The sequence below is a fragment of the Ambystoma mexicanum genome, chromosome 6q, assembly GCF_040938575.1.
Source record: "Ambystoma mexicanum isolate Mex_15411 chromosome 6q, UKY_AmexF1_1, whole genome shotgun sequence".
Lineage (NCBI taxonomy): Eukaryota > Metazoa > Chordata > Amphibia > Caudata > Ambystomatidae > Ambystoma > Ambystoma mexicanum.
Window position 1 is genome coordinate 631,475,799 of NC_090937.1, and position 27,184 is coordinate 631,502,982.

The 27,184-nt window shown below is 41.9% G+C and overlaps 1 protein-coding gene across 1 annotated transcript in view; it reads right to left on the minus strand.

Moving 5' to 3' along the window:
- The window catches only part of FAT4 (FAT atypical cadherin 4), a 438,908-nt gene that overhangs the window by 61,999 nt on the left and 349,725 nt on the right, over positions 1–27,184 (minus strand). The window contains exon 7 of the mRNA XM_069631121.1: positions 7,700–7,880. Within this exon, the coding sequence (XP_069487222.1) occupies positions 7,700–7,880 (181 nt within the window). The remainder of the gene's footprint in view (positions 1–7,699; positions 7,881–27,184) is intronic.

Sequence of the window (27,184 nt, forward strand, 5' to 3'; positions counted from 1 at the left end):
ATCCGACCTCCCCATTCAGCCCTATGGGGCTGAATGTGAATGGGGAGCATCTTTTTTTCAGGCGCCCGCAAATGGGCAATTACCAGGTACGGCAGGGCCATAATGACCTGGTTTTACCGGCAAGGCTACCGCCAAACTTGTAATGAGGCCCAATGTCTTGCATACAAATATTGCTCTGTTTAAACTATTTGCTAAACACAAAATAGCTAAGAAACATATAATGCTGATCACAGTTCACAACATAACTACACAACTTGTTATATAAATACAGAATGTTCCTATTTTTATTCCCCATTATTCATTGTGTTGATTCATAAGCAGCATATAGCAGATGGCTGTGTTGTCTGCCTTACCGTAGCTCGACCAAGAGCATCATACCTGGCTATAGTCCCGGTGCACAAGGCCTTAATTGGGAATTGGGTGAACTCGAATTGCAATCAATATAAACAGGTACCAGATTAAAACAAATATCAAGCAAAATCATGAACAGACAAGCATAAGGATTTCTGCAAATGCAAGGGCATTATTCATTCACGGCAATTGTTTGCCAATTAACATTGGGATCTAAATTCTGTTCACACTGATAACCTCACTATGTGGCAACTATAGGAGCACCATAGATAGCAACAGGCATGCCCCCATCAGAATATGGTCAAAGTCAAGTCATGGTTGGTACATAAAGACAATACTTGCAAGAACATATGTTATGTGTCATGGCTGTAGAGTTGTACATTGGATTTGAGTAGTTAATTTAAAAGGAAAGGTGTGAGATGTTGATGTAGTAATGTGTCTCAAACTATAAAACTTCAAAGAACTTTAATACATAACTTATATTGACCACAATTTCCTAATGGCTGGGACAATATAACCAGCCATTATTACATGCCAAAATAAATTGCCTCTCAGAATGTGTTCAGCAGTGTAATATAAATATCGTAATACCTAATCAGGTATTAACTGGGATAATCAAATCAGTACTGGAATTGAAATATGCTTAGGAATGGAGTGATGGTTTTGTGTGCTTTATGTCTGCTGGTCTCTAACAAAGGGTGAGAAGGTTTACCTACACAGTTGCTACACTTCAGAAAATGTGCATGCCCCATAGAGTGGAGAAGGCAGTGCCATGTTCTCTGGGGTCCATGAATAAATTAAATCACAGATTCTCTGCAAGATAAACAAGGGCCAGTGTACTGAGGAGCCACCGTCATGGCAGTCTCTAACGGAAGAAAAGCCCTCTTTGATGTAGTAAGGCATAGCACCAAACCCTCCTTCAATCCTATGTTGCCAAATCATTGAATGACCTTCCCACAGCATTATACCTCATTGTACCCCAGCATACACATTGCCCCATGGACCGTGTTCACACCTTTCTCTCCCTCAAACCTCTTTTTAAAAAATCACCTCTTTCAAACCTACTTCCTACTCTGGTGATATCATCCCGGTCTCCATTATTAAACATCTAATAGGCCCGATGTTCAATGCACTGCTCTGTATCATTAATATCTCCCCCTGAAGGCTTAATCCTGAATACCCTCAGGACTAGACTCATTTAATCTCTTATGAAAAAAACAACCTTTTACCCGGATGAACTACGGGCCCTATACAAATCCCCCATTAATTAGCAAAATCTTGCAAAATGTTGTTTCTACACAGCTACTGAACAGAATTGACCAACTACAACTTTAAAAATTACTATCTGTGGGGGTTCCACTCCATGAATAGCATTGAGACAGCCACCACCCAGGTGGTGGGTGATTCCCTCCAAATCATGGATAAAGAGCAACTCATGTCTCCTAATCCCCCTAGATCTCACGGCTGCATTAGACTCCATCGACCTGCAGAGTCTCCAATGGCTATATCATCTCATTGATCCTTTTTAACTTTTACATTGAGCCTTTGGGCACACTCCTCAAAGATCCTGATATAGCCATTCAGCAATATGCGGATGATACATGGTTGTGCATGAGTGTAAAAAAACACATCAGTCATCTCCGCAATTACTTAGCCATCATCCAGCCCTGGATGTAGACTGCCCACTTAATCTTAACCCATCCAAGACCAAATTTGTTCTCATTGGTGCCACTAATAAACAACAACTTGTTCAACAATGGCTCAATGAATGCGCCTTGGTGTATTTTATCTGCAGCTCTCAGTTCTTCTAAATCTTTAGGCTCCACAATTGACATCTAGTAAAACATAGCCAAGAACACCCAAATGGCTTGGCTCTGGATCGCCACACTTAAAAATATCAAAGCATTTAACCTTCTGCAGGACTACTGGAATGTAATGCAGGAGCTTGTGATCTCACACATCAATGGGGGTAATGCCCTCCTATTAGGGATGCAATGCCTTTCTTGGCCCACACACTGTTGCACATCTTATTACGCATGCACAGAAATGTGACTGAGTCATCCCAATCCTATGCAAACTACATTGGCTTCCTCCCCGAGCGAGGATATTGTTCAAGACTGAATGTATAATCTGAAAACCAGTCCTGAGCTGCACTCTGGCGTACCTGGAAGCTAAACTCTACATATCTGGGCTGAGATGCTCCTCATGCAGCAAATCAACCCGCTGGCTTCAATCACAACTCATCCTCAAAGAGAGGACCCACAAACCGTCCTTCTCTTGTCACGCACCCACCTTCTAGAGCTCCATCCAGATGTCAGCTGTTGACAGGAGCTTGATTGCAGATAAATTTTATAATGTTGCCCTGTTTTGTGGAAATGTAATATAATTGGGGAAGAGAAAATGAAAGTAAAGGCTAGGTTTGTGAATGTAACCAAGCTAGGCCTGGAAAGCAAAGTGGCATTGTCCTGACCTCTTCCCACAATCTATTGAGGGAGTGACTTGCTTCAAGGAAATAGAACTCAGGTCCTTTGAAGTTGAACTGTAAAGTGTTATAACTCCAAAGGACCACACATTTTGCTTTTATCTCAAAGGTAGGCCTTGCAGAGGAAGACACATGCCTTATAAATATACAAAATTGATTATGGGCAATAGTCTGCTCTTGAAGTAATCTGATCTTCACATCACCTAGGTTGTCAGGCAGAAGGAAATGCACCTTAAGAGACTTGGTATCTGACCCAAGTGATAGGAAGTGGATGTAATCACTCAAGAGGCAGGTTACTGTGTCAACAAATGGCCAGGGCAGACACATTCTAAAGAGCATCCGGACATTAGTAGCCATGACAACAAGGCCTCTTTAAGTCATACATGGCCAAGCACTCAAACATGGCCCTAACATTATATGACACCCAATGTTCTGTTGTGAGGCAGGGGCTGGTATGCCATTTCATATTCTGATTCATCACATTATAAGTAAGAAAAAAGGTACTATGTGAATTTGTCATTTGGAATCACATTTTTGTTTCTATCTTTTAAAGGAAATGTCCTAGAGATGTATTTTAATTGTTCAGAGTAAAAAGCTCTATCAGCTGAATGTAAAAAAATATATGTTATGTTTGTTTAATTATGCAAATGAGGCACATGTGGATATGTATGTGCAGAAATGGCATGCATTAGTGATGTGTGTATCCTAGCATCCATGCATGCGAGAATATTATTCTGAGATGGAAAAATAATATTTGGATAAAGGGAAAAATCTACAACATTTATGACATATATATCACATGTGCTGAGATGAGAATCACATCATTGGATTAATCTGAGTGAGAGCAATCTGATGAACCGATTAGTAACATGATCAAATGTGAGGGCTAAGATGCTTTAGAAAGTTTCAATTGTTTAATGTAGTAATCTCCAAGATGTGATCATATCAAGTGGCAGGTAAGCTGGGTTTAGAAGTCACTGCCAGAAGACTGCCTTCTTCATTAATATGCTCAATGAGTACGAAGGTCGATAGTTTAGTGTGATATCACTTTTGGAACTGTATCCAATCACATAGACTGACCAATTAGATTAGGGACAATATACCCACATCTACAAAGAGGTTTTTATAGCCTATAGATTCTGGGAACTCAGGTGCTCTCTCACTGACTGGGATGGACTGAATGACATAAGAGGATAAATGAAAATTGACAACAACAAACAGGAGAATGGAACTGATGGCTTTCCTTTGGACTCATTTTGGATTATTTTGAGACCACGTTAGGAGAGGCCTATCTGGAAATGATACTGCTGAGCTTGTTCATTGGAGGAAACAGCAGACACACCCCTTCTTGCTGAATGATGCCCACGTGAGGGTGAGAGTTGAACAAACCCTTAAGCGGGTGCCAACTTATCTGGGTCTTAGCCAAAAGGAAATTCCTATGCAGTAGTAGTAGTAATAATAGTAGTAGTAGTAGTAGTAATTTATATACCACCTTTTGCCATTACTTTTGTCTTAACACGTTTGTGGTAGGAACATCCTCAGGGACCACAGTCCAGAAAATGGGAACATTCTCAGAAAGGGCTTAGAATGCACGTGTGCATTTGGCTAAGATAAGGAATTAGTTGGGCAGCCCGGGCTCTAGTAAGTATACTATTAAGGGGAAATAATTCTATGGGAAGAAGTACTCTAAATGGGAATATATTAAATCCCAACCTTGTTATTTGTGAAGGTACTGAGGGGGGTGGGATATAAAAATGAACTGTACATCCAGAGGTATTAATACATATTTCTGAAGTGTATCTGCGTCTGGAATTATGGATTTGAAAGAATAGGCCCTATGGTATGTATACTCGGAGATCCCCTGACTCCTTCTCTGTGTAATGATCAAGCAGAGAAGAAGTATCCTGGGATCCAAACGGATATCTCACTGTGTACATGCCTTCAGAAATGAGGAAACTGATGTTATTTCATGGTTACTACATTAAGCAGAGTCTGGTACTGGTGCTGAGAACACAAGAAAAAGGGGGAAGGTTTGTTAACTGTCACACATTGTCATGTCACACTTCAAGTTGTCTATTGAAAATGAAAAATTTACATTTTTACACATTAATGCAATAGAAACACCTTGAAGAGAATGTCACAAACAGACTTGTTAAACAGACTGTTTTCTATTTACAAACAATTTACATGCAGGAATGTCAACTGAGTTTTCTAGAATATATATATTTATGTGATATGTGTTTTTTACAAAAGACTCTAATCCTGTAAATGTAGCGTTGAAGATTGAAGTGACTAACGTATTGATCATTCTTTATGGGAGTCACCATTGACATTTCATAGCTGCATAATTTGTTGATATCTAATTTATTCATATATATATATATATATATATATATATATATATATATATATATATATATATATATATATATATATATATATATATATATTGATTAATGAATAGGCCTTCTCTGCAGCCCTACAATATGATTGCCGAAACACTGAGGGGGTCTTCTGTAAAACAGTATTTTCAAACAGCAGTCCCAGGTTCATCAAAAGATCTGTACTCAATAAATAGAAACTGTGCACACCTGATTTGGGGTGGGTGGAACATTCTCCCACACGAGTTGTCGGCCAAATAAAACATGCTACAGCTGCTCTGGAGCTAGCTTGGTCCATGATTTAAACAATAAAACCAATAAAAACAAACGTAGTCATCGGGGTTTAGATCATTCTACTTGTTGCCTTATTGAACATACATTGGACAATAACTCAAACACGCAAGGATAGAAGTCAAGAGGCTATTGGCTGTTTTCAGTGAGCTGCCAAACGATTTCTAAATCGAGAACTGAGAATGCAAATTTTAAAATGTTAGCTAAATGCTGCTTTGTGTAGTTTTTTTTTAGTTTTTTTAAATGCCCTTAGTTCTTCCATGTGTTATGACACGTTGCATTATCTATGTCTGCCTTGCCTAGTGATGTGGTGGTAGAACACCTATTGTCTAATACCCCAAAAATACCTATTTTTTCCAGTTTTATTTATGAACGTTATGTGTTCAGAAATATTTTGAACCATAATTTTAACCTTGGCAAAATGGCAAAGATGCTTAAATGTACAACACATTTAAGTGTTCTCTTTTAGATAAACATACACATGTGTTGCTATTGTCTATGTCCACATGGCATATATTTCCCCTTTTTATTTTTTTGTTCTTTCTTTCGAACGATAATCTGGCGCTGTGATCTGAAAGCATGAGATACTGTATAATCTGGCGCTGTGATCTGAAAGCATGAGATACTGTATAATCTGGCGCTGTGATCTGAAAGCATGAGATACTGTATTTCTTTTTCAAAACAATTTGAAAACATCTTTGTTAAGAAGATTACTTGATTATTGTGCCCGGTTTGCCCCATATGTACATCATCCTCTCAATCTTCTCTATGCGACCTGATCCTGTCGCCGCATCCAGCCCACCGGCTCATAAGCATGCATTGATAGGATGCCTCAGACCCCTGGGGAGGTGTTACACAATTCCAGGGCAAGAATGCTATGCCATGAAGGGAGTCGGGATTTCCCCCGGGTCTTCTGTGGATGATTGGCCTGAGGACAGGGTACCTTCAATAAAACAGTTCTTTGTTTGTTTACATGGGGTCCTATCTGCGTTATAGCACATTCCCACTTTCTGGAATTGTATTGTTTAAATTGTATATGGGCTAGGTGCAACTTCTCCTATTTCCGAAAGGATGGCAGTTCTGCAAAATCTGCAGCGCCTGCACTTGTATGCACTATTGCCCTCTCTGTTTTGCGGAGCTACTCCGCGAGACATGTTGACCGTCCAATACAGAAACGGCCGCTGTTCCATTTTACGCTTGAACATGCTGTTTCCAAAAGAAACAGCACTGCTCTGTTATGAGACCAAACAGCTGATACTTTTTGAAAATTATTTGATCCCGATCAAAGACATGTTTCCTTTTAATGATCCTTCTCCCTGGAAGAAAGAAAAAGTGTCTGAATGGCAGAAGGCATAATGTGGAGTTCTAACGACCATCCCCACACGCTGTTCCAAAGAAATCCAGTGGGCTGGGCTCAATGTTTATTTCCAGTAGTAAAGTCCACAATGGCCTGGGCTTTGAAAGCTCCCTTTTTATAATCTTAATGAGCCTTCCTGAAGACAGTTTCTTGGAGTAAGGTGGCGGCACACTAAATGCTGCTTTGTTGCTTGTTTTAATAAATGTTAAGTTTGGAAGCTGTTCAAGACTCGGTGCCAAAATGTCAGGTTTTCGTTACAATCGCCAGTGGATGAATCATCGAAATATTGCACTATATCTTAGACATTGCACAATTGGCCTCTCCTTTTCCCTTTGGGTGCTATTCTTTTTGAGGCCAACAAACTCAGAGGGCCTGATTTACATCCCGTTTTTCAATGGGATTTTCCAATTGAAAAAACGCTTTTGAAATCAGGCATAGAAAGTGAAAGATGGCAAAGAAAGTTGTGCCAGGGCCTATTTAGTACTCGAAGACCATGGTCGTTGGGCACAGCAATATGTGTTTCCCCAGTCGCTTGAATTGTACTAGAATGGAAGCCTACAGGCTTTTTGGACACATCTACTGTCGGCGGGAATGTTTTGCATGCCATTGCCACTTAGCATCGTCATTACTCTTTATTGTAATACTAGCCGTTGTCAGAATTGATTGCGTTCATGTGGTCGCAACGAACGAGCTTGCACTTCCAGTGGAAATCCCACAGTCCAACCAATTCATGGCAGTAGGTTGTCAGTTTCATGGTAGGGGTGTGGTGGCCAAGAAGAGTGCGCGTAAGCAGAAATAAGTGGTTTGACAGCATTAGGCACCTTACACAGCACTTACCTAATTACGCCATTTGTGGCTGCGTCACCGTCGGAAGCGTTCACAAGCAGCACATCTGTTCCTGTTGGCGCATCCTCGAGAATGCTGGCAAAGTACTTGTTGAAGGCAAATGTAGGAACATTGTCATTGACATCGTCCACCTGGACTGTTACGGTCCCTGTTCCAGTGAGAGACGGAAAACCTAAAAAGATATAAGAAATATTTCTTACTAACTATCCAACATGGACATCAAAAAAACGATACCACTTGAACAGCTGTGGACATTTATGACATGCAAACTATGTATGTATGTATATGCATGTATTATGCACGCCTATCTGCAGCAATGGTGTTCTGCGCCATTGGAGGGTGCATAAGTAGGCAGTAGGGTAGGGATAGTGGAGGGTGTGGAGTCAGTGAACTCTGGCTGACGAGAAATACTTTGAAGAGATGCGATGATTAGGCAATCATGTAGAGCTTATTTAACAAATATGATTTGCAAATTGATCATTGTTTTTTTATTCATTGTTATGCTTTACTAAAATGGAGTAACAAAGGCAACACATGATAATGTGCGCGAAACCACTAGAACATTTCAATAACTAGATTCCAAATACAATTTAAATATTCCAAGTAAAGTAAACACACAAAAAACCTGCGCTCAAAGGTAATCCAACAGACAGCAAAGCTGTGGATAGAAAAGACAGAGGCGTTCACAAATATGTGTTCTGAGAAGAAAAGGAAAGGGAAGGAACTCTTTAAAAGGAGCATTTGAAGTAATTTCAGGAAGAGAATGAATGACGTTTGAAACAAATAGGTGAATAGAAAGCATTTCGGGACCAGGACCGATAGAAAGGAAAAGCCCTGACAAAGAATTCAACCATGTTTCAAAACAAGGTTCCAGAGTGCACCCCCCGGCCTGCCCATCTCCAGCAGGATCCCGGGAAAGTGAAGATGTGGAAGAGCCACTTATGCAGGGTGGGGGTAAAGCAAGAGGAGAGGGTGGTAGGGAGTGGTCAGGGAGCATGGGATGACCCCCAGATAAGAACATACCCGGGGGAATTTCAGCATGGTAAACTACCACAGTAGTTCACTTGGATGAAACTACAATGAGACATCAGACGAAAGAGTTAACACATCTGTACAGGCTGGGCTAGTGACTTGCTGGGCAAAAGACGTCTTAAAGTGTTTCAGCCTGATTTACAAAAACATTTCACAATGACGCAATCCCATTAAGAACACTTTCTAGATCAGCCCCTCTGGCTATTCATGAGTAAGAATTAGAGGAAGGTCCAAGATGAATTGAGCACACTTGGAAAACACCTAACATCCAACAGTGTATTTCTGTAGTTTATGTTTAGTTGGCGTTTAAGACTGAATATTTCTATTTGTGGGTGATTGTAGTGTTATTTTGTTACAGAACATTTTTAACACACATTTTTAAACTTATGACTGTGATTAAGATCAACGTTGGGATTCCATTTTAAAGCACTCTTACCTGCCATCACTTGCAGTGCATGTGCACAAAATCCGGGTTTTTAGAGACCTGCAAAGTACTACTGCATAAGGACTGCCGCAGGTGCAGAATGACCTGATTGGTATAGTTCCTGCATGGCTTTAAAGCAGCTGATTGGAGGCATAACGGGGGCAATTCAGCCACATGTCTACCAGCACAGCATCAGTCAGCGGAGTTCATATGCATTAGTGCCATTTAAAGATTTACGTGGGAGAGACCCAGGATGTTTTAGTATCATTATATTTATCCTCATGTCACAGAGTTAACCCCTCGTGGACTCATTCTCCTAGCTCGCAGCATTCCCTCATCATAGTATGGAACATCTGTGCCACACACGGGAACCATTTCTTCTTAAATCAGGCCCGGGTATTAGGCCAATAAGAAAGCATAGGAACCACGGACTACTTTTTATGAGTGCCCTGGTGGAGTTTATAAAGTGTGATATGTTTAGCCCTTTCCAAACTTGGAGCAACTGTCGGTCTAACACCATATCACCGTAATGCCCCAGATCTCTTTGTACCTGGCACTCATTCTTTTTGTAATGCATGCACAGCACTTTCAGCAAAGCAAAGTCCAAGAAGCTGTCTCTTGTCATATGGACCGTTTGTTCTTCCAGTTTTGGCAAACACTTGCGGATAAAAAAAAGTAAATCGCACAAGTGTGTCTGATGGGCAAATACCAGTTGCTGAGTGTTTATTACTCTGAAATTAAATGAAACTCCCCAAAAATTGTAAAGGTATTTATTGCATCTGTCACCAAATGGGAACATTCCAAGCACAATCAATTGCTTTAGTTTCTCGACAGTTAATGAAAAGAAAACTTTCAGGTTGTTACATTTCACAGGTGATTAAACACTGTTATTCATGTTCTCAAAACATCTGAAGTATGTGGGCTTAGTTTTACAGCGACCCTTTGTACAGTATGGATTATTCGCCACAGACTCTTTTTGCATAATTTGGATTAGCGATACAGGACAGGCCAGGACATTTCTATACACTCCAGGCTGCGTTCCAATACTGTATTCATAAGGGCCCTTTAAGCTTTGGCCTTCGGAAGCACTAGACTGAAACTCTCGGGAAACAGAACTCATTATTGGGACCATGGTCACTGGACAGTATCACAAACAGTTTCAATGAAAATGATTTTCCATGTAAGATTGAATTTCAGCAACTGCATCAATAACGCTAAGAAGAAAACCATGGACATCAATGTGATAAATAAAGCAGTTAAAATGCACTGACCCTTTATGCAGCCTTAGAAAGTTTCTGCTGATAAAATGAACACTTGAACATCACAGAATTCCTAAAGGACGCAATGCCATACTTATCCTGTTTTTTGTGTTGGCACTTTCATCAATAAAAGTTTCCACTCAAACCAACAAAAGATGTGTATTAGCCAAACTTCTTAAACTCTGCTTTGTTCACCTACTAGGCCTTGTTGGAATGTACCCTCGATTTACTTCTTAGACATGCCCCCTTACTTCCTCAGTACCTCAGTAATTTCACGTTATTTTCAGATGGTCATAAGGAGATGTCTTGGCTGCATGATATGCTGTTTGGTATTTGATACCTAATGTGCATTTGTGTATAACATACATTGATTTCAGATATCCCAGTGAGAAAGGAAAAGTAAAGGGTTTGATGTGTTTGATTCTTAAATTGTCTTTTCTTTTACCCTAGAAAAATAATTATTTTCCCCGTCAGCGCTGGATCCTTGGGGTGCCGGATCCTCAGAAGATACCACTTGAATGGAGTCCCCTGGAAAGCCCGCTGGACCGAAGAAGGGGGTGAAGATGATGACCCTGAAAGATGTGAAGAAGATGACTCCGAAAGAAGTCCCATGAAGTCCCGGAATGGAGGTTCATTTATCCAAGAATGCTTTCCTCAACGATTTCTGATTGAACATTTAAAGACTATTTTTATTATTTTTCAAACTGATATTTTTTTTTACTAGCTGATGTTTACTGATTCTTATATCTGACTGAGGCCAACGGCAAGGTTCTATGGACTTAAGTTTTTTTTGTAAAAGTGACAATGTTTTTCTTTAATATGTTATAAAAAATACAACAAAAATTCTAAGAAAATAGATCACCAATTAAAAGAGTTAAAGGTGATCAAGAGATAAGATAAAAAAAATAAAAAAGTTGTTTCTCTTTCTTTTGCTCAAGACTAGAGATATATACAAAACATCTCTCATGTATGAATATTACCATTTGCATGTTATTTATATTTGTACTATTGAGAGATTGGTTATTGGAATTTTTGTATGTTTGTTTTTAGCAAAGTAAAGTTGTGCAGCCAAGTTACGAGGTGCTTCCACGCAGTTTCTCCGGGATGCTGGATGGTCAAGCTAAAATAGGTGCAAACGTTGGTATGTGGTGTGCGTGGGGGCGTGTCATGGGAGTTCCGGCTTCTCCTTGCGCATAGGGTTATTTTGCCTGGGAAATTCTGTGAATTCAAAGAGAGCACAGATTTTCTCAATTGTGCAGGGGCATGCAAAGTCATTTTCGGCGTACAGGCTTTGCATGGTAAATGCGCCTTTTTCCATGAATCCGGCCCATAGTGCTATCTGCAAATGGTAGTTTGGCCAATTATTTTATAAATATACTATTGACCAAAAATAGTAAGCCAAATGGGCAGTTTGCTATAAAAAGCCACACATTCTCATTTATTAACATGGCCCACTTTATTTTGGTGCCTGGGTCTATTTTCCGCCCCTTGCTGACACTGTCTGAATCTGTAGCAAGTCCCCATAGTGCCAGGTGGAGCCTGGTTGCCATGATTCTATGACACTGCACCTTTAGTATGGCACCAGGTCTCATGCTTCTGTGCCCCTGCATTGAAACCTTGTCAGGTTTCACACACCAGAATATGAATCATATGTCTGACGACAGAGTTACATGCGGTTTCTAAACACAAACAGCACAGAGGCAGCAACCCCGAGCATAGCAAATGAGTCAGACAGCTGGAGTGACGCAGTTCATTGCCTCTTCCAACGCCACAGCCGTCTTTCATTAAAGCATTATTGGCGTGACCATGCCGACCTCCTGCACCTGAGAAAATTGCACCACATGGCGTTTGCTGCAGCCCAGGTCTGTGCATTTTGTTCAGGAGGTGAATAATTCATAAGTATGCACCCCCTCTATGCAGGGACTTAAATATAATTATTTCAATGAGCAGTTTGCCACATTTGTTCTTCACAGTAGAAACTATGAGGCACAAGTAGTGAGACAACATGGGACCTGCAGCTCCCCTTTATGAACAAATAAAACTTTAAGTGAAAAATGTGAGGGCCTATGTTTCACATTTAACAACTTCACCATGACCTCAGATAAAAGTCATCCACAAGTCAGTTCTTTGTTGCTCCTGCACATGGTCGGATCAACTTCTCGTTGACCCCTTTTAAAGGCCCTCCTCAGAAACGGGAAACACTTCAGTGCAATAACGGACATCTGTGCATTTGGCGGGAAATGTAAACAAAAGGATCACTAAGGCATGAAGTCATCTGTCTGTGAAAAGCAGCGTCGTGGTGATTGTGTGGCTCTGCAGCCTGAGAAGAGAGCCTCTGCCACGTTCTGTGGTAAAAGCTGGGATATTTAATTGCCAGGACCCCCTCCAAGATTCATGAGTTTAGATGAAAAAGACATTTTTTCACGATGATGGCACTTTCTTTTTATGATGTAACCATAAACCAAAAGTAGAGCTCTTCAGCACGTGTCCCTGAACTGCCTTTGGAATGGACCAGGTTTGCTTACATCTGTTGGCAGGATTCATGAGCCAAACGCCTCAGGGAAAAGCGAGTAACAAGGGCAACTCTGAGACCACATGTTACAATCCCAACATGGCCATCAAAGTGCCATTTTATGCTTCCACCCAAACCAGACAGGCAACGATTGTACTTTAGCAGTTATGCATTTCACAGCCTGCCTGTTCAAGGGCTACATATTATTTTCATGATGGGAAGCGTTAGTCAGTTTTGGAGTTGGGTCATTAATATTAATTGAGCCCTGGCCAGCTGTTCGTTTCCAACGTCCAATGTTCATGCTTTCACTGTAGGACAAATACATGCAAAACTCTACCTGTAACTAATTGGACAACATTGTTCTGTGCATCATATCAACCTTACATTGGTGATCTACAGCTGTGAAGCTTGGAAGTTTGGAGTGGACTTCCTAGGATAGCATGTAGTCATCAGGAATGCAGTGTTAACAGTAGCCAGCTCCCTCACTGACGTGTGTGATATAATTGAACAACACCTGGGTTCAGACGCAAAACTGTGGCTGGTCACAGAGCAACACAGTCACAATGCGACATAGCAGATTGCGTGGCTTTCACTGGCACAAAAAGAGCAATAGCCTATATAGCCTACTAGCCCATAGCCATGAGCTATAGCCAGTGATAGGCAAGCCCAACACTTCTCCCAGCAAATTTAGGGCAAAGGGCTGTACAAAAGGGGTAAATCTAAATTCACTGTCCACTTTGGGTCCCCACTGGGGTATGGAGCACGAATGGAAGACGTGGTGAATAGTAGAGGGTGGAACGAATGAAAGCCAACACTTTTTTTGTGGCTATCCTGCCGTTTTTGTATGTGTTGATTACTAGTTTCACGTGAGACGGACAAGTCACGGTGACATTTATTTATTTATTTTTAGCATTTTTAAAGCGCCCACACTTGGCGGAGGCACCGAGGCACTGTTACAGGAATATGTCGACTAAGATCGTCCTTAACTTCCGTCTTTTTCTTTTTCTTAGTGACTTTGTGCTTCTTAGAGACAACTCTCATCATGACTAAATTTGATATGCACTAAGCTGAAGCTGTTGTAAAAAAAAATATTATTTGATTAAATTCAACAATCAAAATAATTGAAAAAAAAATATGTCTCTTAGTTGTGTATTTATATCACACTTAATACCCAGAGGTTTCAAAGCATGGACCGTGGATCGAACCTGTGTTGGTCTATGTCCACCTGTTTCCAAGACAAGCATGTTGCCACTGAGCTATCCTCCCGGACATGCCACATTTCCCCTCCATTAATGCCAATGTATCCCAGTGGAGAGATGATGGCCTACATAAGGGGATCCCATGCATCAGGGAATTATGAAGGTAAGGAGGTCTGTGATAGTCTCCTCGCAGGAGATGTTAATGTTAGAGGATGGGATAATCAGCCCTGGGTTGCCGTTGGGGACACTTGTTTCGTGTTTTTCCGGGTAATGCTTGTAGTGCAGCAAGTGGGGCAAACCACACGAGCAGTTCCTCAAGGGGCCTGTTGTAGTGATGGGAATGGGGAGAAAGGATCAGTGCTTGAGAAAGTATGGACTGGCAGGGGACAGAAGCAGGTAAATCAGTTGAGGGAGAAGACAAAGCCTGAAACATTTATTAGGAAGGGAACAGATGGTGGGAGTCTTGGGAAGGGGGAATGCAGGGGCAAAGGGAAGGTTAGTACTAGGGATACAACTAAAACTTGGTAGAGCCAGAATACATGGGATTAGGATCACTAATCCTTATAATTATAGGAGCTATGTATGAAGTAGGTCTTACCTGAACTAAGGGGAATACGTCAATACTCAATGCACTCACTACGACCATGTTATGGTCCCTGTGCTCCATGCAGCACCATGAACCTTCTGTTAGAGGATGCTTGTACCCCACTCTGGTAGATGAAAACCTGCAACTATTTAGCTATCCACAAAGATGGTGTGGTTCCAGGATCTGGTTTGCAGTAGTTGGGACCTGACGTACATCCTCTGTGACCGATTGTATTGGAGGGAGGGGTTTGGTGGCATGACAAGTGCACTCCACATTGTGCGCATGAGCAGCAAGTTAAGGGTGAAGGAGGTGTTCATCGGTGAAAGAGGAATGATTGACATGCAGATCTGAGAGCACAGAAGAAGGAACTGGCCAATTGAGTTCCATGCTTAAGAGAAGCCAGGATTATTCTTGGCCCTTTGAAGCAGTAAGGTCCTATACGAAGAGAAGATAGTTAATAAAGATGTGCATATACCATAACGTCAGTCCTTCTTAATTTCCACTCATCTGGCTTGCATGCAGATGCCATAGGGCACCACCCCCCAGTCACACTATGCACAGCATGACCTATTCTGATTTGTAATGTTCATTGAGACACCCCAGGAAGAATTGCCCATTTCTTTTAAACTGATTATTGTTTCTCAAGCTCAAACAACCATTTTATTATGCCTTGAAGTTGTTCTTCCCAACCTACCTACTTCCTATCTTTGGCACCAGAAAATACCAGGACTCCATTCACCCTCACAAAGGAGCTCCTATACAGTTATTACTGCATTAAGTACCCTTCCCTACTCCATATCACATTTTAAACGTGACCACGGCTGCCTCCTATGTTGGATGGATTCATTCTATTCTTCTTAACCAACCCTCATCAAACTGCACTGGCTCCAGCTGCAAGCATGTATCTGATTAGCAGATTTCCCTTTCTGAGATGGAAGCACCAGTATCATTTTATGAATTTAATAAAAATAAAAAATAAAAAAGACATGGATTCTATCCCCTCATCATATGGCAGTCCAGCCATCCCCTCCCAGCCAGCCTAATTAGATCTCCTTTTCCTAAAGTCTGTGCCAAAATCATAGTGTACACATGTGCCCTGCAGATAAGTACCCTGATCTGCAGCACCGGATCTGCAGTGGCACAGAGCAGGTTCAGGGTTCACAAGTGGCCTCTTGACAGCTGCAGTGAATGCCATGTTTCTGCAGTGCAGGGGCTGCATTTAAGATATGATTTCCGGGTTGCGTGTTGAACTGTAAATATAAGCCATACCTGAGTTTGAGGTGTATATGGTTACTAGCAACTCTCATAATTATCCAAGCAACATACATTTGATATCACACATGTGTCAGCCCTGTGAGCCAGGCTCATCTTTGTTGAGGGACCCTCTGCATGTGTGTGCCAGCCTCCTTGTGGTGGGAGCATGAGAACAAGGACTAAAGTTATCCTTGAGTCGCTGGATTGGGATTCACAGCAACCAGCATCCCTGTGTTTTCACTGTCTATCGCTGCAAGCTGATATTCAATCCGTTCGACCCTGTTCGAAATAACATGACCACCCGGAGCTATCTTTGGCAAGCAACCAATCTTCCAAACACTGTTCTGTTCCCTTAGGTCTAGAAGATCCAACTCCAGCACCAAACCCACAAAATGTCTTCAATTGCAAAAGGTTTCTAACTCCAAAAGAAATTGTATTGCAATAGCCCAATCAGTATTCAATGCACATTTTAATGGATACTTTTTAGAGTTTTACTAGGTCAACACTTATAACATGTTATTTCTAACTAAACATACAGAAGAAATCTCTGTTATTTCTAGCTGAACATACAAAAGAAAAGAAGCCAACATGTGTTGCAACCTTTCACATATTTTCATTTGAGCTAAATTGAATCATTTTCTACAGATCGCTTTCCTAATTTACAACACATACACGCTGATTAGCTTGTGCTGGAAATAACTATTTGGAGTAATCCACCCTAGTGGGAAAGACATAATACTCTGTTGCCTGTGTTCAGGGCAGCCTCTTTCTTCTACGCCTTGAATGCCGAGTCTAAACAGGCTTGTCTTGACTAGGGTTATTATATTCCAGATTCATCACCCATATAACTCACATATGTCCAATGTATCAGGTGTTCCCAGTGTCTATATGGAAGGGACCTTTTTTCGGCTCCCTCGGACGCCTTTCCCTGTGAACGCTGTTCTGTCCTGAACCAGTTTGCCATTGCACTGTGTGAACTGAGTGAGATAGCAAGATGTGGCAATCTGGGTAATGAATCAAGGGTGAAAATCTAGTAATAACCACAATAATCTCAAAAGGATATACTATTGAGTGTAAAAAGGGATTGAAATTACCTAACCCATCTCTAGGGCCCAAAGGAGAACCAAGGGGCAGTTAATAGTCAATGATGTGTTCCTTGTCACTTGGCGATTCGACAGACTTGGGTTCTCCGTCCTGTTTGTGCAGTTCAAATCAGACTTGAATGCGTCAGTCACATTGTTCCAGATGGGCAGAAGGTGTCTAACAGGAGTCGATCAGAAGTTTGTTGCAGATCAAAAAGCGTGGATCGTGAGGGCCAATAGAGTCTGTTTGAGAGTTGGTTCAATGGCGAAGATGCTGGTGACAGGATGCGCAGTTCAAGAAGGGCAGTCCGACATGGCATCAAGGGTCACAGTTCAATGAGCCCAAAAAGGGAAGTTAGAATGCCATTGAAGATCGATAGCGAAGATGCTGGCAGTTTGGTTTGAAAAGTGGCTCAAAGGGGCCGTCAGCGAAGTGCGGATAGTGAGGGCCACTAGAGTAAGTTCAACAGTCAATATGCTGGTGACTGGATGCACATTCTGAGACAGGTGGTCTGATGTGGCATTGAGGGTTGTAGTTCGAGGAAGCCACCAGTTTAGGTTAGACTGGTGAGCAGCGATAATGACAAGCAACAGAGATGCTGGCGGTTCGAAAGGCAGTTCAAAGGTGGTGGGTGCAACAATGAGCTTCAGGTTTAAGCTGGGGCAAAAAGATGCTCTGCTGACTCCTTACAACTATCTGAGGATCACTCATGCTGGTTATGATCACATCTTCATGTCTGGCAGGCCTGCATTCCTTCACATTCTCCCCTACCCTATGCATGTTTAACAGTGAGGGCAACATTTGAGGAGGAAGCTTAACCCTCCTTAACATGGCACTCTTCTAAACTTCATTGCCTGGTCTATTCTGTGCCATTATGTTCTTATCTGGACCCCATTTCTTTAGCAGGATTTCTAGACTACAACCATGCAGGTCAAGTATAATAAAAAAAAGGTGAACATTTCATGATTGCCAGGTCATGAAAAACTGGCATCCATCAGGCAATAGCAAGTGTCCCATCTATCTCTACAGCTTGCATGTACATGGCAGTCAGGTGTGGATCATGAGCAACATGCAAAGAGGTGGTTGTGTGTCATTAGAACTTCTGGTGTGTTGAGATCTTCTTGTTTGCACTTTTGCTACCTGAGTTAAGCTAATATTGAATCTTAGGCGGGAAGTTGAATGAGCACCAAAGCACTAGCTAAACGAATCCATCTAGTTAATGTAATATTCTTGGATTTGGAACTTGCTGTTTTCAATTGATTATCTCCTGATTTTTAGTTTTGGATATTAGGTGGTGCTAAAGCTACAGTATAGCTACCGAGGAATGGCATATGAGGAGGGGTACAAAGCTTGCAGATTGTGTTTTGCTATTTACCCACCCACTGACTGCCGATGGCCATGCTAATCCCTATGGTCATTCCCACTCAATTTTGCCCCTCACCACCCAAAGCATATCCCCCGGGATCAAAACTTATCATCAAACATTGCACTCAAAAGTGTCTGTCAATGTTTTTTTTTAAAGCAGGCTTCTGAGACTTAACAACTTAATTGAAGCTGTAAATGCACAACTGGTGTAATAAAAAGTCTTGACCATGTCTGTCTTCAGCCACTCCATTTATAAGCACTGTGCATGTCCTTCACTCAAGTTCTGTTAAAAAGCAGCATGGGCAAGGTTAGCAATGTTGGCTTGTGTGTAAGAATTAGGCATTTGCCAGGCACTGCAAATATATGCCCAGATACCCTCGCCACTTTGTAACTGCTACCATCCATAGCCAGTTATTACCACTACTACAGTGTCTGCGAAATCCCTTCCTCATGCCTACACACAAGCCAAAACTGTTGGCATTGCCAATGCTTGTTTTGTTTGCTTTTTGGAAAGGTTGAGCATTGTACCATTAGGTGGGAAACGTGCTTTGTGGGGATTTGTGGCTTCAGTAACCTGTCCACTGAGACTGCCTTGGGGGCATTCTGTTTCAGCCTATAGGATATTTGAAAACAGATCCTCAATATATAGAAATGTATCCTCAGACAGATCAGGCATTTCTTTAAGGAGGAATGCGTGACTGTGCCTTTGAATGGGCACCTGACTTTGAAGCAGGAGTCGGAGAGCTCATTTTAAAGATAAGAAAACGGGAGCAATATCGAAAACACAGGACATTTGAAATATGTTTGAATGTATAAATGAAAATACGTGTTTGATGATGCTAAGATAAGTCTTTGTATCCATTCTTGTCCACCTTGCATATCTACTTATCCTCATTTTTCCATTGAAAGTGTCATACAATTGGGATTTTAATTTGAGCTTTGAGTTCAATAAATAATAAATACAAGTGTGACACTTGGGTTCATGTTTAATGCAGAGACATGGCAAGTGTGTGCGGGCAAGGGGCACGCCGCATGCGGGTGTGTCTCCGGTTCCATTGCTAACACTATGAGATGCAGGGTGTAAGTATCGCTGTAACGAGTTGATAGGATATCATCTGAGTTTGCAAGGTTCATGTGTCTCACTAAATCAGAAGCGAAAGGAAACACGACCTGTTTGCCATGGTTCGAGTGGGCACATGGGGATCAAAAGTGTCTGTGTTGGAGATCAGTACACATGCGGAAATTGAAATTACGCCTCTGTGGTAGCATGCAGAAAACATACATTTACCATATTGTGTTCACATTCATGCTCTCTCAAAATGTCTTAGCTCCCTGTTCATTCCCTCTCAAAAGTGTGCAAAGGGTTTCCAGAATTGTCTGTTGCTGCCATTTCTGCTTAATTCGGATTTACTCTGCATTAAAAGAAACCTTTTGTGTGGTCGGTGGTGTGTATATGTGTCCTACTTATCTTTTGCATTGTTGTTTGAATTTGCCTGCTGACAGGTAAAGGCGCATGATGCAATCCCATCAAAATGTAAGATGCATCAGCACAGAATATGCAAAGATAGAAAGATGCAGCACTCTGGGTAATGAACCGGGGTGAAAGGCAAGTAACAAACACAATAGGCCTCATTATGATACCAGCGGTAGCCGTGCCGGTAAAACCGGCACGGCTGCCGCCAGTATCATTTTTTTTCCGGCGCCTGCGAATGGGCATTTACCGGGTCATTACGACATTGCCGGACCCGGAAAAAAATGCCCCCCATTCCCATTGAGCACAATAGGGCTCAATGGGAATGGGAGGTTTGATGCACCAGCACCATTCAGAATGGTGCCGGTGTATCCAAAATGCTCGTCTCGTGGGTGCCGGTACACCCGCCAGACCAGTCCTGGTGGGCGGGAAGGAACCCGCAAGCAGAGCTCATAGTATGCCGGTCCGGTTATAATGGTACCGGTAGCATACCGGTACAATTGTTACCGGCCCAGCAAACTTATAATGAGGCCCAATGTTCTAAAAAGTATAGGTTCTTGAATGCCAACAGGGATAAGTGGCCTAAAGGTCCAAATAAGGATCAAGGAGGCAGTTATAAGTCAATAATAACCTCTGAGGTGCTTGGCAGTTCCACGATTTTGAACCAGACTTCTAGGTACTGTTTGTGCGGTTTGAAGCAGGCCCCAATGATCAGTCAAGTTTCCAGATGGGAAGCAAGTGGCAAGCTGTGGTCATGCTACAGATTGTTGTGGTACAAAGAAGTGTGGATCAGGAGGGTTATCAGGGGTGGTTTGACAGTCATTTTGATGGTGAAGAAGCTGATGACTGCATGTGCAGTTCGAGAAGGGCGGTCCGATGAGGCATCAAGTGTTTCAGTTCGGTGAGGCCACCAGGAATGGTTCGACTGGCAATAATGATCAGCATCGAAGATGCTGACAGTTTGAATGGTAGCTTAAAGTGGCATTCAGCGACACATTTCACGACGCCCACTAGGGTCGGTTGGACAGTCAGTTTGATGGCAAACACATTGGTAACAGGATGTGCAGTTCAAGACATGCCACTCTCGTGTGGAATTCTAATGTTGCAGTTTGAAGAATCCCCCAAGTTCTGGTTGACTGTCAATGAATATCTGCAAGGAAGATGCTGGTGGTTCAAAATGCAGCTGGAAAGTGGCGGGTGCAACCAAAATCTTCAAGTTCAAGCCAGGGCAATTTTGCGCTCAGCTGGTGCTGTGTTAATTTGATTTAGTAAAAGAGTGCAGAACAGCCAATTGAAGATTGGTCTAGTGCTAAAGGCAGCTCTGGGTGGTCCTGTTGTTTTAAACAGGGTGAAACAGCTCAAATCCCAGCTCACAGTGGCTTGACAGCAAAGCACAGGGATCCTGGATGTCTTGTCTCTCAGGTTGCTTTGAGTCTGTGTCCAGGGTCTCAAGAATAAGATTTGTTCTTGTTATCTTGCTCTCATTATGGAGCAGCCTGACCCACACTTCCATGGGTCCTTCTCCAAGGTGGGGTCATGGGAAGCAGTGGGGCTGTAGATGTGCAGGTCTTGCTCCACAGCAAGCCATCCCCAATCTGTCCTAGGATCATTAGGGAGCAGAACCTGCCTCTCGCTTGGATACCTAATCTTCATCTCTGCAGGAGGGCTTTGGAAAGGCAAATCTCCCAACAGAGATCCAATAAATACTTTGCCAGGGCATTGTTCAAGAGTGAATTAAATACAACATGGGAGACACCTTCTTTTAAAGGCAACAATCTAGAGCTTATTGGGCTAAAACATGCCTGAGTTAGAGGTCAAATCCCTGTTCTTGAAACAAGTGGACTTTGCCTTCTGACATCATGCAAAAGGTGCTTTTGCTAAAGAAAGTGGAGGGGACAGGAAAGGAATATAGAAGCAGGGAGAGACAAAATGTAAGGAGCTCCTCTGTCTGCACTAACTCTGCCCCCTTCCTTCCTCAATAAAATCAAAAGCAGTTTTGGTATGCAGCACGCTGGTGTGAGGCCTTTTGTGAATCTGTGTGCCATTTGATACCTATTCCCAGGACAACTTCATGTGGAGTGGCTGTCTCTCTGGGGAGGGTGTTAACTACCCTCTAAATGGAACAAAGAGAGGCAACCACCAAGGCTACAGTCTTGCTGGCTGCAGCAAAGACATCCTGGCTTAGGGAATACATATAATCCTTCCACAGATGAACTGGGCTCATATGGCTGACACATGTTTGATGTCAAATTGATGTGGATTGCATAATTATCAAATATCCTAGCCACCATACCTCACTTCAGGCATGCTTATATTTACATTTTAACGTGCAGCAAGGATAGCATTCTCATTGTTATGTAGTTTTTGGAACAGGGGTGTATGTCATGAATGCAGTCCCTGTGCTGAAGAGATGTCTCTGCAGTTGTCAAGTAGCCACTTGTGACATTTGTCACTGGACAGCAGGTGATCTATGACACTGGAAAGCAGATGCTATGTGTCACTGGAGAACAGGTGCTGCAGATCAGGGCACATGTCTACAGCATGCTTTTGGCATGGAAATTATAAAAAGGAGAATCTGATTGGCAGATTACCTTCTGAGATGGAATTACCTGCATCAGTTTATTAATTTAATTAAAAAAACAAAAAGGCCAGGGCTACTACACCTCACCAGATGACAATCAGTCACAGTATGCACATTATCGTCTTAACACCATCGCAAAGACTTGCTCAGGTGTTTCCTCTTCAATGACTCTAAACAGCTGGTAATGTTTCCAATCCTATGATTTAAGTGTATTTTCCAAGCTGACATCATAATGGCCTGGTGGCATGGTTTAGGTTGCTCTGTTCAGGCGAATGTGTCCCTTATGAGGCAAGATATTCTATAGCCTTCACTAAATTCTTTGCAAAATTGTTGGGTTTGACAGGAACCTCGAGTGGGAGAGGGTGGTTCGACATCAGAGTACAATTCTCTATAATGCTTTCTACAGGAAGTTGTTCATTACATGTTCCAGTGGTTGTCAAATGGGCTCAATTCACTCCCTCAGGATATACCACTTTGTGTGGGCCAGCGTAAAGTCTACATATCCAAACGACTGTGCGGCCAGAGTGCAAAATAGTTAGCATGTGCTTAATGTTAAGCATTGTTGACTATGATGAATGCATCTCTGAGGAGGCCAAGAAGCACTTGCTATGCAGGTTATTTTCATGGGATCACTGACCTAAACAGTCTCTTAACATGTAAACCTGCAGGGATTGTGGATAATTATGCACGTTTGTTCTCAGAGCACAGGAATAATGTGCTTAAGGGGATTTTCAGCCTTAAGGTAAATTAAACTAAGGGCGCGATTCACATGGTGTTTTTAATGTGATTTTTTTGCATTGAAAAACCCTTTGTGAATCGCGCCCTTTAATACGCTATTTTTCTTTAGTTTAAAAGTTGTTTTTATTTATTTCGTACAAGATTAAGCAATTACAATCTGAATATATATTGAATATCAAGTATATAACAGCACTGAAACTCATATGGATGCATTTGTACAGTAAAAATTAGAGAACACCTATAGAGTGAAATTCATTAACTTTAAGAAATGGGTAATATATTAACTAGGAAGCCAGTTGGTATACAATAAATACTATATTGTCTTCATTGTATATACAATACTATATCGTCCTGAGAGGATAGCTTACCGGCAACGTGTGCGCCTTGGAAGCAAGACGACATGAAGCAACACAGGTTCGATCCCTGGGTCCTCCCTTAGAAACCTCTGGGTGTTTAAGCGCAATATAAATACACAACTAAGACAAAAAAAAACAATTACGCAACTAAAAAAACAAACAATTCCTGGAACAGCACCTTGATGCCCGCGGGCTGTGTGAGCGCTTTAAAAATAAATAAATAAATATGGTCGAGTAACTCAGACTAAGTGAATATAACAAAAAGGGGGGTCAATGGAAAAGTACCATTAAGGAAGGGAGATGGAAAAGAAACTGTTGGATTGATAAAACAAAGCAGAAAAGTAGAATATCCATTAACAATATATCAGTGAGAAAATTAAGTATTTGTATTGTTTAAATACTCAATAAAGAAACAGCATCTTCTATCATGTCTTAAAGAGAGAGAGGGTGAATTAGCAATACATGTTTCCATTCTATGGCCATGACATTTATTATTCCACGGGCTTTTTATTGAGATTTTGGTAAAATCTTTCCAATGAATACCCTATTTTTAAGAAAGTCATTTGATTTCACACAAAAAAGAAGGCCATGAAACACCGTGTGACTTCCTGCATTGTTTGAGTGTTGTATATTCGTAGCCTTATGACACTGCGTAATCCTTTAAAACCATCCTTATAAAGCACCAAAGATTACCGCGTGTGAAAAGTACTGCTTATCATATAGGCATTTTGTGCTTTTCACATCTGTGTATTTAAGCTCTCAGACATGGTAGTGTTTGAGCTGTGGAATTAGCTAACACGTTTTCAATTTATACGCTGATTACCATACAGCTTTAGATAAATGTGCCTTGAAAAGTAAACGTACTTCTTAGGATTCTGGGAAAAAATGCTCCCTCTGGTATGGCGTCTTGTTTGTGAAAGAAGCTTATCTGGGCCTTTCACGGGGGGTTTTCGTTTCTTTTCTAAAAGAGCAGCGTCTTCACATTCCCATCGTGGGGACCTGGAAGTGGTCTTCATATAAAACATGCTTATTGAGGTACAGAAAATTATGCAGATTCACTTTGGGGAAGTGTCATGTTACAGCCGCCCTTATTCTGGGTTCAGAGCCTTCATCACAGCTGATACCGATGAACTCGATTAGCATTTCTTCCGACTCTTTATAAAGGAAATCTGCATATTTACACGTTTGTGAAATGTACAAGGCCCAATGAAGGCCCAATGAAGGCCCAATGCACTCCACAGTGGGTAGACAGAGCTAATGCATGCAGTCATTCCAACTGGAACTTTGCCACACCCGTTCAGGGAGGATGTTCCTTCAAATACAAGCCACTTCCTGACATATGAGATTTGTAACTCATAATTTGTCAGTGTGGTAAAAGGCGATATTAAGAAATGCAGCTGGTTTTATTGTTACCACCACACACTTGATTGTTTATTTATTTATTTGTTTATTTTTGCATTTATTACAGCGACCAAATCCCTCGGGTATCTAGGCACTAGCTACATTGAGGGGGAAAAAAAGAAGGGGAGGGGCTGGAGATAATGCATTGGGAAGAGTGATGAGTCTTCGGTGGAACAGAGTTAGTTGAAAAGCCAGGTCTATAATGAGGCCCATAGTGCTTCATCTCAAACTGAGAAAGTTGTGTAGTTTCCCATGGGTGATGTCCCATGTACACAGATGTTCCTCTCATGTTCACATTCTTTTCAAAATTAGATTTGAGTGAGATTTTCCTAGAATGCGCTCAGAATATATTCAGAAAAATAGATTGAACACACTTGTGGGTTACCTATACATGTCATGTAGGTAATAATAAAATGGTTCCAATAAATTGCATGTTTCCATGCATAGTTAATATTAGGGCAGTGCTTATGCTAAAGCAACCATTGGCCGATTGCACATACATTTCACATCAGGAGATGCACTACCCCCGAAAGCCCTGTGGTCTTGTAGGTGTGAATGTCACTGATTGGCACCCATGCTATGCAATACGCACTGGCTATGCCTTTGTGCATTTAAGATGAATTCAGCCACCACCCTACCGACCTGCAATGCCCTTGCATTTAGCATGAACACAGGAGCTGAGCATAAGTGCTTCACTAGAATTAGTTGTTTGTATATGCCTTAATATCTTGGAAATGAAAAGAGTTTGGACAAGAAGTTTAATATAAGGGGGATATCGCTGACTAAATGTGACAAATACTCTACTGCCCAGCAGGAGTACAACATGAGTAGAGGCTAAACTGCCCACTCAGCCCTCACACTTCCGCAATCCAAGAGTCAACACAGTCATAAAGATAAAACAAACAAAGTCAAGAGACATATCTCCTTCGCCTTTTGTGGTAATGTGGGCTGAATGAAGGCTATACTCTTATGAGGGGTGTGAATGTGGTGCGGTGGCAACCCAAACAGCAAAGTATTACAGTCCGAAATAAAGGAATGTCCAATCAAGGTTCTATACAAATATACACATATATATGCTTTAAACACACCATGTACAATAATAACTAACCAAAAAACACTACACAAAACCCACCCCTGAGCAAAGAACACAGAATAGGCAAAGAAAGAAGATGCAGCAATCTTGGAAATACATCATGGGTGAAAGGCAAGCAAAAGCAACAATGTTCTTGAAAAAGGATATGTACTTGTGGGCAGAAAGGGTTCAGAGTGGCCTAACCAGTCTCTAGTGCCCAAGAATGGACCAAGGGGGCAATTAGTAGTCAAAAGTATCATCTTTGCAGGTCTTGGTGGTCCGGCAGCGTCAATCCAGACTTCTTTGCACTGTGTGGAGATTGGGAGAGAGAAAAAGGGCAGCAATGGAGGGTCCTTCTGGTTCAAATGTGTTGACCAGGTTTTGAAACATTCTACAAGTAGGTAAATGGCAAGAAAAACAGTAGGATTATGGTTGTCTTGGCTCTCAGGGTACTGTGAGTCCCGATCCAGGGGCCCAAGGACAAGATGAGTCAATTGCCCATGCTCCCAAACACAGAGGAGGCTGGTACACAAGTGCAGGGGTCCTCGAACATGCTTAGGTCCTGGGTACTGCTGCAGCTGTCAAAGAGGTGGTCTTGCTCCAGCAACAGGTCACTTCTTGGGTTGCTGAGAGTCCCACTCCAGGAACAAGATGGGTCCTTGTTCTTGGGCTCCCAAACAATGGGGATCCTGGCAAACAACTGCAGGGATTCTCCAGCACAGTGAGGTCCTGGACACCATGGTGGCTGGCAGAGAGACAGGTCCTGTTCCAGCAGCATGCCACTCCAATGGTCACTGTGGATGGTTAGGGGGCATAGCTGGTCTCTGTCTTGGAACACCTGCCTCCACCTCACAACTAGATGGCTTAAGAGAGGACCGCTCTCTTAGCGGGGTACAGTGAAATCTTCAGGATAGTTCAAGATGATTCCAAATTATTCCTAAAATGATTACCAAGATTAGTCAAAGAAGTGGTGGGAAACCCATTCTTTTATAAGCAAAAGTCCCCAGATGATTTCACTAAAGCTAGCCTGCTTTTGGGGGGTCCAATCCATGCTCTTGAAATCATTGGACCTTGCCCTTGTGATTTCACACCTAAAGTTCTTTGCTCCAGAGAAATTGGAGTGGGTAGAAAAGAAAAGGAGAG